General features: G+C 47.2%; 2 protein-coding genes and 1 long non-coding RNA gene across 8 annotated transcripts in view; 2 read left to right on the top strand and 1 right to left on the bottom strand.

The window, feature by feature from the left end:
* DLGAP4 (DLG associated protein 4) overlaps positions 1 to 14205 on the bottom strand; it is a 139718-nt gene that overhangs the window by 21830 nt on the left and 103683 nt on the right. For 4 of the 6 annotated variants that reach the window (XM_038572194.1, XM_038572197.1, XM_038572196.1 and 1 more), the window contains 3 exons: positions 12735 to 13096; positions 10105 to 10193; positions 9123 to 9535 (listed from right to left, as the gene is read on the bottom strand). In XM_038572194.1, coding sequence (XP_038428122.1) covers positions 9123 to 9535; positions 10105 to 10193; positions 12735 to 13096 — 864 coding nt within the window. Of the gene's footprint in view, positions 1 to 7909; positions 8008 to 9122; positions 9536 to 10104; positions 10194 to 10434; positions 10515 to 12734; positions 13097 to 14205 lie in introns of all 6 variants that reach the window. The other 2 variants (XR_005377807.1, XM_038572193.1) reach the window with 2 other exon arrangements.
* Positions 1 to 14205, top strand: part of LOC102152875 — an 85657-nt gene that overhangs the window by 70560 nt on the left and 892 nt on the right. The gene's annotated exons all lie outside the window — the stretch shown is intronic.
* On the top strand, positions 1403 to 3066 carry LOC106557682 (60S ribosomal protein L39-like). The gene has a single exon (XM_038572212.1). It carries the CDS (start codon positions 2701 to 2703, stop codon positions 2854 to 2856), a length of 156 nt encoding a protein of 51 aa, XP_038428140.1. The 5' UTR covers positions 1403 to 2700; the 3' UTR covers positions 2857 to 3066.

Below are 14205 nucleotides of genomic sequence, written 5' to 3'. Positions count from 1 at the left end.
ACAGTACTAGATGTTTTAGAGCAGTTAGGCAGAAAAAGAAAAGACATCCAAATTAGAAAGGAAGAAGTAAAATTAGCTGTTTGTAGATATGATAGTTTATGTAGAGACCCCCAAAGATTACACTTGCATGCACACACAGAATCAGAACCATTACATGAATTCAGCAAAGCAGCAGGATACAAAACTAACAAAATGAGTTGCATTTCTATATCCTAACAATGAATACGGTGAAGAGAAAATTATAAAACAATCTCTTTATAATAGTATCAAATAGTATAAAATACTTAAGAATTAACTAATCAAAGAGGTGAAAGACTTGTACAATGGAAGCTACAAAACTGCTGAAAGAAATTAAAGACATAATAAACAGAAGCACATCTCTTGTTCATGAAGATTTAATATTGTTAAAATGTCAATACAACCCAAAGCCATCTACAGATTCAAAACAGTCCCTCTCAAAAATCCCAACAGTTGTTTTTTTTTTTTTCAGGAATAGAAAAACCCATGCTAAAATTCATATGCAATCTCAGGGAACCCCAAATATGCAAAACAATCTTGAAAAAGAACAAAACAGGAGGACTCTTACTTCTGGATTTCAAAACCTACTACAAAGCCACAGAAATCAAAACAGTGTGGTGTTGGCATAAAGACAGACATACAGATCAATGGAATAGACCGCCCTGAAATAAACCCTTGCGTATATAGTCCATGATTTTTGACAAGGATACCAAGTCAAATGAGGGAAAGGATGGTCCTTTCAACAGATGGTGCTGCAAAAACCGGGTGTCCATATGCAAAAGTTAGACCCTTATCTAATGTCATACACAAAAATTAACTCAAAATGGATCAAGGACCTAAATGTAAGTAAGGCCTTTTACAACAGTAAAACTCTGAGATGAAAAAAACATCACAGAAGTTTCAGGACATGACGTGCAACGATTTGCCTATGACATGAAAGGCATAGGTAACAAAAGAAAAAACAGACAAACTAGACTTAATGAAAATTTAAAATTTTGTGCATTAAGTCCTTATTCACAGAGTAAAAAGATAACCCACAGAATGGGAGAAAATATTGGCAAATCATATATCTGGGTAAGGAATTAATATTTAGACTATATAGATATCACCTAAGTCTCTAACAAAAAAGCAGGGACGCCTGGGTGGCTCACGGTGGTCGAACGTCTGCCTTCAGCTCAGGTTGTGATTCCTGGGATCAATCCCACATTGGGCTCCCTTTGAGGAGCCTGCTTATCCCTCTGCCTATGTCTCTGCTTTTCTCTCCGTATCTCTCATGAATAAATAAATAAAATCCTAAAAAAAAAAAAAAAAAAAAAAAGACTAACAAAAAAGCAAACCACCTGACTTAAAAATGGGCAAAGGACCTCCATAGACATTTCTCCAAAGAAGACCTATGAATGGCCAACAAGCACATGAAGAAATGCTCAAAATCACTATTCATTAGGGAAATGCAAGTCAAAACTATAAGATACCACCTCACACCCACTAAGATGGCTACTCTGAAAAAAATAGGGAACAAGTATAGCAAGGATGTGTAGAAATTGGAACCCTTGAGCTCTGCTGGTGGGAATGTAAAATGATATAGTGACTGTGAAACAGTGTGGGGATTCCTCAACAAACAAAAAATAGAATTACCATACAATCCTGCAATTCCATTTCTGGATATGTATCCAAAAGGACCAAAAGGCAAGGACTTGAAGAAGTATTTGTACACCCATGTTCATAGCAGCATTACTCACAGCAGCTGAGATGTGGAAGGAATCCGAATGTCTAGTGACAAATCAAAGGATAAGCAAAATGTGTACACATACAATGTAGTATTGTTCAGTTACAAAAAGGAATGATGTTCTGAGATCTGCTGTAACGTGGAAGAACTTGGAGGACATTAATGCCTAGTGAAATAAACCAATCACAAGAAGACAAATACTCTGTGATTCCACTTTTATGAAGTGATTCCACTTTTATGAGTAACTGGAACATAAAGACAGTAAATATAATAATGGGTATCTGGGGGTGGGGGACAGGGAGAATGAGGGGTTATCAGGGTGTGTGTGTGTGTGTGTGTGTGTGTGTGTGTGTGTGTGTGTTTTAGTAGGCTCTGCTCCCAGTCTGGAGCCCAATGCAGGGCTTGAACCCACCACTCTGGGATCAAGACCTGAGCAGAGATCAAGAGTCAGATGCTCAACTGACTGAGCCATCCAGGCGCCCCTAAGGGTTTACTGTTTCATGGGTAGAGTTTCAAGATAAAAGGAGTTATGGGGATGGATGGTGGTGACAATGCTACAGTATAAATATTTAATACCACTGAACTGTATGTACATTTAAAAACAGTTCAGATGAGGGCACCTGGGTGGTTCAGCTGGTTAAGCATCTGCCTTCGGCTCAGGTCATGATCCCGGGGTCCTGGGATCCAGCCCCTGTGTCAGGCTGCCTGTTTATTAGCACAGAGTGTGCTTATCTCTCTCCCTCTGCCACTCCCCCTCACCACATGTGCTCTCTCTTGCTAAATAAATAAAATCTTTAAAAAATTATAAAAACAGTTAAGATGTTAAGTGTTACATTTTGCCACAACAAAAAATTTTAAAAAAAGAATCAAGGGTGCAGAAGATTGATAAGAACCTATCAAATTTGCCCTCTCCTTTCCGCCGCCATCCTGGTTGCGTGTGGTTGACTGTGATCGCCATGTCTTCTCACAAGACTTCCAGAATCAAGCGATTCCTGGCCAAGAAACAAAAGCAGAATCATCCTATTCCCCAGTGGATTCGGATGAAAACTGGTAATAAAATCAGGTACAACTCCAAGAGGAGGCACTGGAGAAGAACCAAGCTAGGTCTATGAGGAAGCATCGCACATCATGAAATAGCAAACATAACTGGCACGCATATTTAAGCCGCAGGGAGGGAGATCACATGTTCCTATCCTATCAATATGGAAACATCCTTCCTACCTGGCCAATAGACATGTCTTATCAAGGGAATGATTTTCTCTGTTACTATGCCCCTATACCAGTAGGTTGGTTCAGTAATAAATGTGAGACCTTTCAGCTGAGCTGCTGTTGTGTCCTGGTTTGTGAAGTAATGAATTTCCCCTCCTGTCAGATCTCACATAGCACTGTCTGATAGAACTTTCTGCAGTGATAGAAATGGCCCTTGACAACGAAGTATTTAAAGTGTGGCTAGGGGATGCCTGTGTGGCTCTGTCTGCTAAGCATCTGCCTTTGGCTCAGGTCTTGATGGGGAGTCAGCAAGTCTCCCCCTCTCTGCTCCTCCCCCTGCTCATGTGCTTTCTCTCAAATAAAATCTTAAAAAAAAAAAAAAAAGAACCTATCAAATTTAAAAATCGTAGTTATTAAATCAATTTTATTTTTATTTATTATAATTTTTAAAGATTTTGTTTTTAAGTAATCTCTTCACCCAATATGGGGCTTGAATTTACAATCCCAAGATCAAGGGGCACCTGGGGGGCTGAGTCAGTTAAAGTGTCTGCTTTTGGCTCAGGTCATGATTCTAGGGTCTCGGGATAGACCCCCACTCGTGCTCTCTCTCATCTCTGTTGCTATTTCTGTCTGTCTGTCTGTCTGTCAAATATATAAATCCTTAAAAAAAACCAAAACCCAAAAAACAACCCCAACATCAATAGTTGTACCCTCCACTGAGTGAGCCAGCCAGGGACCTCACAAAATCATTAATTTTACTTTATTTATTTTATTTTATTTTATTTTATTTTATTTTATTTTATTTTTTACTTATTTATGATAGTCACAGAGACAGAGACAGAGAGGCAGAGACATAGGCAGAGGGAGAAGCAGGCTCCATGCACCGGGAGCCCGATGTGGGATTCGATCCCGGGTCTCCAGGATCGCGCCCTGGGCCAAAGGCAGGCGCCAAACCGCTGTGCCACCCAGGGATCCCTACTTTATTTATTTTAAAGATTTTATTTATTTATTCATGAGAGACACAGAGAGAAGGGCAGAGACATAGATAGAGGGAGAAGCGGGGTCCCTATGGGGAGCCTGATGGGAAACTCAATCCCAGGACCCCAGGATCACAATGAGCCAAAGGCAGGCACTCAACCACTGAGCCACCCAGGTGCTATTCTTTGGTCTTTTAAAAGGGAATGAAGGGGGCAGCCCTGGTGGCTCAGTGGGCAGCCCGGGTGGCTCAGTGATTTAGTGCCGCCTTCAGTCCAGGGGCTGATCCTGGAGACCCGGGATCGAGTCCCACGTCAGGCTCCCTGCATGGAGCCTGCTTCTCCCTCTGCCTGTGTCTCTGCCTCTCTCTCTCTCTCTGTATCTCTCATGAATAAATAAATAAAATCTTAAAAAAAAAAAAAAAAAAAAAGGGAATGAAGGGATGCCTGGGTGGCTCAGTGGTTGAGTGTCTGCCTTCGGCCCAGGGAGTGATCCCTGGAGTCCCGGAATCCAGTACCGCATCGGGCTCCCTACATGGAGCCTGCTTCTCCCTCTGCCTGTGTCTCTGCTTCTCTCTGTGTGTCTCTCTCATGAATAAATAAAGTCTTAAAAAAAAAATAAAAGGGAATGAAGTTCTTTATATGCTTACAACATGCATGAACTTTGAAAACATACCAAATACTAAAGGACAAACGTAACATCCCGCTTACATAAAATATCTTGAATAGGCATATTCATAGAACAAGTAGATCAAAGGTTATCAGGGCTGCAGGGAGAAGATGGGGAGTTATTGCTTAATGGGTACAGAATTTCTGTTTGGGGTGGTGAGGGAGTTTTGGAAATAAATATTGATGATGTGCAACAGCTGTGAATATAAGTAACTGCCACTGAATTGTACACTTAAAAGTGGTTACAATGGCAAACTTTTTGTCATATCTATTTTACCATAATTTAAAAAATGACAAAAAGAATTACATAAAAAAAAAAGAATTACGTATGATCCAGTAGTCCCACTCCTAAATCTATACACAGAAGGCTTGAACACAGGATTATTCATCATAGCCTTTATACTTTTTATTAGGGAGTATTTATATCCTGATGCAAAAAATTTCTTCATCTGTGATGTTATTACATTTATTATTAATATGTTGGCACATGACCATGACTTTTGCTATTTTTACTATTTTACATAGTTTTTTGGAAACTCTAAAATTAAGTTTTATTTAAAATCAAATCAAAATTAAGAATCAAGTAGAACTACTTTTAGAGTAGAAACTCTAAAATTAAGTTTTATTTAAAATCAAATAAAAAAAAAAAAACAAAAACAAAACAAAAAAAAAATCAAATCAAAATTAAGAATCAAGTAGAATCTACTACTGCTTACAAGAAGCAGCAATCTCCTGCTCCACTGCTTCCTACTCCTACGTCAGTTACTCAACTTTACATACAAATAAATGACCGAGACTGCCATTCATTCCAGGAAATTCTCAAAACAAAAAGACAGATATAAAAAAGGGAACCTGGGTGGCTCAGTTGGTTAAGTGACTGCCTTCGGCTCAGGTCACAATCTCAGGGTCCTGGGATCAAGCCCCGGTACTGGGCTCCCTGCTCAGTGGGGAGTCTGCTTCTCCCTCTCCCTCTAATCTGCCCCCTACCCCACCCCCCATCCCGCTTGTGCTCTCTCTCTCAAATGAATAAATAAAATCTTAAAAAAAAAAAAAAAGGAACCTTAAGAATAAAGACACAATACAGGCTCACAGACAGATTTACACAAACACACACATACATACACATATATATGTAAGATCTCCAAGAAGCAGGAGATAGATACTCTGTGCATAAAAAGGACAAAATATTATGAAAAAGAAACAGTGGAAGAATGACTTCTTATATGGATGGCCACAGTAAACATTTGATGGACAGTTTGGGGATGAAGACAAGAAAACCTCCTAATCTCCAAAAAGTAAGCCAACAAAAATGTAAAAACAGCCAACAAGTACATGCAAAGATGCTCGTGACATCATTAGCCATCATGGAGATCCAAGTTAAAACCACAACTGGGATACTACTTTATGCCAGCTAGGATGGCTAGATTCAAAAAGACCAATAATTTCAAGTGTTGATGAGGATGTGGAGAAATGAGAATCCTCATATTCCATTAGTGGAAATGTTAAATGGTGAATCCACGGTGGAAAATAGTTTGGCAAGTTCCTCAGAGGGTTTTTTTTTAAGATTTTATTTATTTATTCATGATAGACCTATAAAGAGAGAGAGGCAGAGACACAGGCAGAGGGAGAAGCAGGCTCCATGCCGGGAGCCCAACGCAGGATTTGATCCCAGGACTCCAGGATCACACCCTGGGCCAAAGGCAGGCACTAAACCGTTGAGCCACCTAGGGATCCCCACGTTCCTCAGAGTTAAACATAGTTACTACATGATCCAGCACTTCTACAACTGGGCATGTATCCAAAGAAATGAACATACATGCACACAAAAACATATCAGTGTTCACAGCAACGTTAATGATACCAGCCCCAAAGTGGAAACAACCCAAACGTCCATCAATAGATGAATGGATAAGATGAAGTACACCCATAAAGTGGAGGAGTATTCAGCAATAGGGAAGAAAATGTCCATAGATGCTATAGCTTAGATGAACCTTAAGAACATTATGCAAAATGAAAGAAGCCAGACACAAAAGACCACATATTGTATAATTCCATTTGTATAACCAGAATAGGCAAATCCCCCGAGACAGAATTTGTGGTTGCTAAGAGCTGAGGAGGAGGAGGGAATGAGGAGTGACTATTAATAGTTCTGGGGTTTCTTTTTGGAGCACTGAAATTAGTAGTGATGATGGTTGTACAACACTGATGATTATACTAAATACCACCGAACAGTAGAAGAGTGAATTTCATGGCATGTGAATTATATATCAATAAAGTTGTTACAGTGTGAAAAAAAGGAAAAGGCTTCCAGAAAGAATAAAGGAAGAAAAGATCAGAGGCTGAGGCCCCATCTAACAGGTCCCACATCTAGGTGACATGAATTTTGGAGAGAGAAGCAGCAGCAAATCCAAGTGAGGAAATTATTTTTAAAAGTTAACGCAAGGCAATTTCTCAGAAACAAAAGACCCGCGTCTCCACCTAGAAACGGCCTATCCACGGCTGGCACACGAACAAAGCCCCATTCCACAGCACGGCACTGAGGAATTTCACAAAGAGGTCAAGAGCCTAACAGCTTCCACTGATTAAAAAAACACAAAGGCCCAAGAAGTGGAACACAGAAAACCTTTCAGTACAAGTGACAGAAGCTAAACACAACATAGCCTTAAAAATTCTGAGGGAAAATGATTTTCAACTTTATAGGTATATAGAGTCTATATACAGGTGTGTATATGTATCTATAAAAGTATATGTTGACATATATAATTTATTATTTTCAGTTTTACACCCTGCTCAACCATGTGATGTGTGAATAAAGATATGCAGTTTCCAAAAATTTATCTCAAACCGAAGGTGTGTTCCAGCAAAACGAGGGACTAGAGCCAAGAAAGCAGAAGGCCATGTGGTCTGGAAAGCAGGGTGTCCGCCATGGGACAGTGGCCAAGGGCAGTCCCAGGTGATGAAAAGGGAAGCGTCTGGATACCAGCTAGGCAGCAGGCCCAGAGAGCAACCTAGCCAGATGAGAATAGAACAAGAGGGCACCAGGAAAAATATGAAATAATGAGATTGTCTGACGTGTGTGCAGTGCATGCCTCGGCAGCACATGTATCTGATGTGTGTGCCTATCTGGGAAATAACACAGATGGAGGCTGGCAGATCTGGTGAAACATATGAGAAAATAATAAGAGCCTAGAAAATGAAGGGTATAAAAAAGATGAGGCAATCATTCATTCTAGGAAAAATAAAATGTGGAAGAACAGGAAATGGAATCGTTGTATAGTATTAGGCTCTGCAGGGGACAGTATTTAATGCTCACCGTGCCCAGAACTCTGGTGGTTATTTAACCCCAAGCTGTGATGTGCTCCACGGAGGGTGGCGTCAGGAGGCACATGTGACAGAGCTGACTGCTTGTCTCTTACAGCAGGAAATCAATACATGATGATGATTAATTTGGGAGGAAATAAAAAGTAATCCCATTTAAAAGAAAAAAAGCAGTAGCAAGACAAATACCAGAATGCACAGCTGCCGGGAGCTGTGAGCGGGGAAGGCATTCTCCGGACCTTGTCTCCATTCTGACTTGTTACTCTTACTGTGGAAAGTTATTAGGTATATGGTTCACGACAGTTCCCTGCACAGTGGCAGGTGTGACATCAAAGCTGAGAAACTGGCCCAGAGGTCCACAGATATGGACCCATCCAAGGGTGCTCTCCTCAAGCCCCACGCCATCAGGCGTCAGCGGGATGCTGGCTCCATCCCTTGTGGATACTCTGGAAACCTGTCCTTTCTGCCTGTTCTGTGGAGGGGGCCCTGAGGACAGCTGTGGCTGTACCAGATCAGGACCGGGTATGGCTCCCAGGGCCATGGCTTGGAGCTTCCCAGGGGCCACCTTCTGTTAGCAACCTCCTGTGAATGTAGGTTCCCTGCATATTTTTAGCTCTTTCTGGGATCATTTCTCGGAGAAATTTTGGGAAATAGATATGGTATAGATAGAAAGAGAAGTGGAGGAGTAGCTGGCTTCTGTGTCCCCCATTCACAGTTCCTCACATCCTGCTGAGGCCCGTGGTTAGAGCCCAGGGGCTTGGCATACAGCAGGCACTCGATAAGGAGCTGTTGAAGGCTAAGTATGGTACCAACTTTCTCTGTATCTGCCACTTCTTTGGGCCCTCACACACATGGCCACCTCTAGTCCTCACAAAGGCTCACGCAGTTAGCAGGAGTATCTATGTTTCCGTTTCATGGAAGAAACTGAGGCTGGAGGACACCTGACTACAGTCATCACTTCCTTAGGAAGGGAAGAGCTGACATTCAGCCCACAGCCTATACAGCCAGCAGCTGCTGCCATAAATCCCTCCTGGAGAAAGGTTAAGTTAGGTGGATAGACGGAAGGAAGGAATGAATGGAAATAGGAGGTGAGCTCACAGCTGACTTGAGAAGGGCACCCGGGGCCTTCCCCACTCAGAGGCACTGAGGCTGGAGAACGAGCCGCACGCCCTTCTCCCCAGCCCGGAGGCCATCCCTGCGGCACTCACCTTCTTCAGAGAGGTTGTTCTCTTTGGTCTCCTTGTCCATCTGGCAGCACCAGCCCTCCAGTCGCTCCGTTTCTGCCTGAAGGAGCTTTAGGAACCAGTAGCCATCCCGGCGGCAGGCCCCTGGCTGCGCTGGCTCTGCCGGGGAGCTGGAGGTGGTCTCAAGCCAGGGGTCGGGCGGGGGCAGCGAGGATGCCTCTAGGGCAGGGTCGCTGTTGTCTCCATAGGAGAGGTTGCGCTTGATCTGGGCAATCTTGGGGGCCTGCCGAGGGCCAGCATCGATGCTGATGGAGTTGGGGTGTGGGGTACAGTCCGGGAGGCTCCTCTCAGATGACTTACAGCTCGAGTCATTGGCATCCTGGGTATCTGAGTCGGTGTCCCGTCGGGAGGACATGCTGTGAGAGGGGGCGCTGCTTCTGGGGGGTGGGGAGGGTGAAGTGGGGACGGGGACAGGAAGAGGTGAGAGTCACCAGGAGGGCTAGAGACCAGAGGCCACCCCGACCCGGACACACGGGAGACAGAGAAACAGATGCATCGTCTGCTCACCATGCGCCTGAAGCGGGTCCCACAGCCCCCATCTCATTCTCTGCTCAGCCCCTGCCCCACCCACCCGTGCCCACACGCGCGCACGCGCGCACACACACACACACACACACGGACAAGGTCATAAGGTTGCCTGTTTACTGCAGTGGGGCCAGGAAGACCACCAACATCGGGGTGCTGGGCCATGTCTCTGCTGGCCTCGTCCCCCCCCTCCCCCCGAGGGCTGATTAATCTCACAGAGCAAGTGCTCAGCTGGCCCGCCCGCCTGCCTGCCCAGCCTCCCATGCCTGGGCCATTGCCCGAACCCCAAACCCAGCTTGGTTATTAGAAATCCAGCAAGGAGAAGTGGGTTAGGGAGAGCGGGAGGAGAAGGCGCAGGAGAGGTGAGAGCAGAGGGAGGGAGAGGAGGGGGAGAAGCAGCCACCACCTCTGTGTGACTTACCGCCAGTCGTCCTCTACCTGAACCCCGATGGACTGGAATTTGGTAGCGGGACTGGGCTCCTCTTTTGGCACTGGCTGAATGCAGTCAACCTTATTGAAGGACAACGACAGCAACAGCACGGAGACAAAGACAAAAATAAAAAACAAACACCACACTTGCTGCTGAAATTCACATTAGTGGGACGACGCAGGACACAGACACGAGGCATGCGGACACTGCACGTGGGCCCGAGGCCGGACCCAGTGAAGCCGGGCACTGCTCATTCGCGCGGAGGCGGGCGGGCAGGTGGGCGGGAGGTGGGATGGGGTGGAGATGACTGGCTTTCCCTACTCTGAGGAGGGTGCCATCACATCGATTGCTTTGGGTCCGTTGTCCTCCGAGAGGTGGGAACCGTTCCTTCTAGTCCTCTCCTTTACACGCATCAGAGAGAAGAAAAAAAAAGAAGGACGACGAGAGAGAAAGAAAACACACACACACACACAAAGCCACAGCCGTTATCTGGTGTAGTCAAAGCTGGGGGCTGTCTTGAGGCAAAGATCGCTCCCCCAACCCTGAAGCTGAAGGGCAGGCTGGAGGCGCCTGTAACAGGGCCAGACCCAGGATGGTAGTTCTGGATTTGAAAACTGCCCCCGAGGCGATCACCAGTAAGGTCCCAGGACACTCTGAGCTGCTGTCCCTGGGCCTGCATGGCTGAGGTTACCTTCAGCAGTGGGTGGGCCTGGGGAGCAGTAGGAAGGACCAGGACCAGGGCCAAGTACAAAGCTAGCACTTTTTCTACACTCCTGTGAAGTAGAAGGAAACACAGCAGCAGTGATGCCCCGAGTCTGCCTTTCTTCTCTGGGAAAAGATGCATAGCCATGGAGCAGCCAGGCCAGCCCTTCAATCATTGTTCATGAATGAGGGAGAACCCATGCTTGACCTAGGGCTTGAGGTACCAAGGGGTGGGATGAGGGTTGTCAGGGTATGCTGGGAAATCGGGGACTCCTGTCTTCACAGACAAGGCAGGGCGTTGTGAGGCTCTCTGGGGCGGGGGCTGAGCACTGGGCTCCTCACCATGGAGATGCAGGTATGTTTCTCCTGCAGCAAGCTCATTCACTCAGGGAGTGCTGCATCATGGATCTCAAAGAGCTGTGACAAGAGCTTGGCACGAGGGTGGGGGTGAATCCCGGGAAGGGGAAGCCCAGGATGGACCCAAGAGCTAGGATCCTCCTTCCCATGTGAATTTCTGGATAAAAGGAACCAATGGTGAGCTGAGCTCAGACCTTTTGGAAAGATGGGAACCTCTGGTTTGGCCAAGGAGAGGGTGGGGCTGCCCAAGCAACGACCTTGGGTGGTCAAGACCGAGAGACTAGACTACTTTGTGTCCCTAAGAATACCTCCTGGAGCAGCTAGCCGCACAGGGCAGAGGCTAGACCCCATAGAAGGAGCCCAGAGAACATGAGTCTCCTGGACAACTCTGTTCCTGTGTTTGTGGGGAAACTGAAGCCCTGCATTGCCTCTTTTCAGACAATTCAGGCAAGTGCAAGAAATTGGCTGTGAGCCTTCAATGGCCAGGTCAGAGCCATTCAGTCTTCCTCGTGTCTTAAGTTCCTCTGGCAGTCTAACGCTCTGCCACCCACCTGGCCACATCCGTCGCCCAGGGGTGGCTGGTGCACACCCACCTTGACCTCCCTGAGGGCTCCGCCTTCCCCAAGCTCAAGGCTCACTGTAGCTGCCCTCTCTTCCTCCCTGCCCTGAGTGCTCCACTTTAGTCTGGAGGTCCAGCAGGGGGTGTCTTCTCACTCTGGATTAAGAGCAACTCTGACTCCTGTGAGGCGGGGCTCAAGCTGCCCTAGCTCAGCAGCCAGAAGACAGATTACTGCTGTCTGGTGCATGCAGAAGGTGCTGCGGTTCAGCAGCGGAGGGGAAGTTGGTGTGCCCTGTCCCGCTGTGTACCATGGCCATGGGTGTGCAGTGAGTGTGGCTTCCAGGAGGGTCTGCTGGCTTTGGCCTCTTGGTCCTGGGGAAATATCTGCCTGGATCCTTTCCCATGGAGGGAGGCATCGGGACTGGCATCACACTTCTCAATTTGACATGGGCCTGGTGCCTTGAGCCACCTACCTGTCCCCGAGGCCTGAGAAGGCTCTGGTTAAGTTCCCCTCAAGCAACCCCCGTGGCTCAAGGGCCCTGGGTCCCGGGCCCCAGGCCCATCGGCGTCTAGGCTCCATGCTGCTCCCGCCGCCAAGCGGGGCTGTGGCCTCCGCACCTGAGCTGACCTTGGATTAAAGAACTGTTAGGCCAGTCCCACCTCCCACGCGTCGGCTGGCAGGGCAAAGGGTGGAGTGGACAGACAAACAGTGGACAGGCGAACAGTGGACAGGAGATGGCTGGCTGAGTGTAACTACATTCACTGGGACAACCCATTGGAGGAGCGGGGACACGTGCCCACAGCTGCAGGCTGCAATGCATGTGGACAGATGTAAGGACAGCATGACTATGGGTGGAATTTGGTTTGGCCACTTGAGGCCAACCCCCCAAAACAGACAAACCACTTTGCCCCGGAGACCTAGTGGGCCTCCGCCAGATGTAATTACACGCAGACTGGTGCACGGAGTGGGCTGAGGACACAACAGTGTGAAAGGGACCCCTACTTGTATTCCTATAGATGACAGTTTCCTTTTGGGGATGGCCTCAGGGTGGGATTCAGAGCTGGTCAGCGTCCCTTGTTCACTCTTCAGAGCTGCATGTTTTGGGGGTGGCTCAGGGGCCTCAGGGGCTGGGGTGACTCCGCCCCGTGTCACACTGGGCGGTCGGGTACTGCTGTCCAGGCTGTCCGATGAGTTGCTCAGGCCCGACTGGCTTGTCACCTCACTCTTGTGGTCTTGGCTGTCCAGGTAGGTGTCCTGGGCAGACTCGGTACTGCTCTGGACTGTGACAGAGATGAAGGGCTTTGACGTGGTACGTGGAGGGACCGGTGGTGGGGTCTTCTTATATGCCACTAGGCATGATGAACCTGCAGATAGGGGAGAGGAGGGCAGGAAGAAGGTAAGGTCTCACTCAACCTTCTTGAACCTCTTCCAAGTTTGAGGCCCCACCTGACTAGCCCTAGCTCTCACCCCAGCTGTTCCCTCAAGGAGGATTTTTGGAGAAGAATGGGGGTCTGACATAGCAATGACCAAGACAGACAGACACAGGCCCTGCCCACCCTCCTACCAGGCTAAGGCCAAGTCTAGCTGGGGATGCCAACATGGACCAAAGACATCCTCTGCCTCATAGCCCCACACAAAGGTATTTTCTAGCTGGGGCATGGGCTAGATGATAAAGTTCATGGTGCCACAGAAGCCTGACCTAGTGCCAGGGGAGGCAGTGCCAGTAGAATAGAGGGCAAGAATGCTAAGGAATATTAATCTTGCTTCCCCAAGCTCACTGAGAGACCTACTACTCCCTACCTCTACCTGCCCTCTACTTGGACACCCCCTCCCTGTCTGGTCAAAGATACCTCCTTCAGGGTCCAGCTAACCCTACCCTCATCTTGCTATCCACCCCCCCGCTCCCCCATTATGTGAAAACCCCCTACACCAGTCTGCCTCCCTCAAGACTCCACCGTACCTGGTCTGATTCCCCATTCTCCAGCATGATTTGGGGAACCAGGGTCTACCACGAGTGGGAGTTGGGGTCATCTCTGAATCTCAATCCAGCCTGGCCTGGGGCTGGCCCACAGCAGGGGCACAGAACACTGAAGGGCCACAGCTGGCTTAAATGCTCAACTTTTGGCCTGAAACAGAAGGTGCTGTTCAAACAGCAGAAGCTACTTGCTATGAGGGGCTGGGTCAGATCTGACCGCTTTTCTCAGCATCTTAACTCCAGTTGCCCTTTCTGCCCCCATGAGGACTAAAACAAGACTCTACCCAGGCTGGGAATGGGAGCCAGATGAGTGACTTTAAGGTCTGCCTTCAAGGGGCTACCAATCACGGGGATGGTGATAACCCACAAAACCAGGCCCAGTGCTGCTGGGGTTGCTGGCCAGGGACAGAAGAATCCATCTGCCACTGAGCTATTGCTACACAACCCTATCTGAAGGGCAAAATTACAAACAAAATGATGACAACACTAAGTGTGGGT

Source organism: Canis lupus, chromosome 24 (genome assembly GCF_011100685.1).
Source record: "Canis lupus familiaris isolate Mischka breed German Shepherd chromosome 24, alternate assembly UU_Cfam_GSD_1.0, whole genome shotgun sequence".
Lineage (NCBI taxonomy): Eukaryota > Metazoa > Chordata > Mammalia > Carnivora > Canidae > Canis > Canis lupus.
The sequence above is the reverse complement of the archived record's forward strand: the minus strand, read 5'-3'. Positions and strand labels throughout refer to the sequence as shown.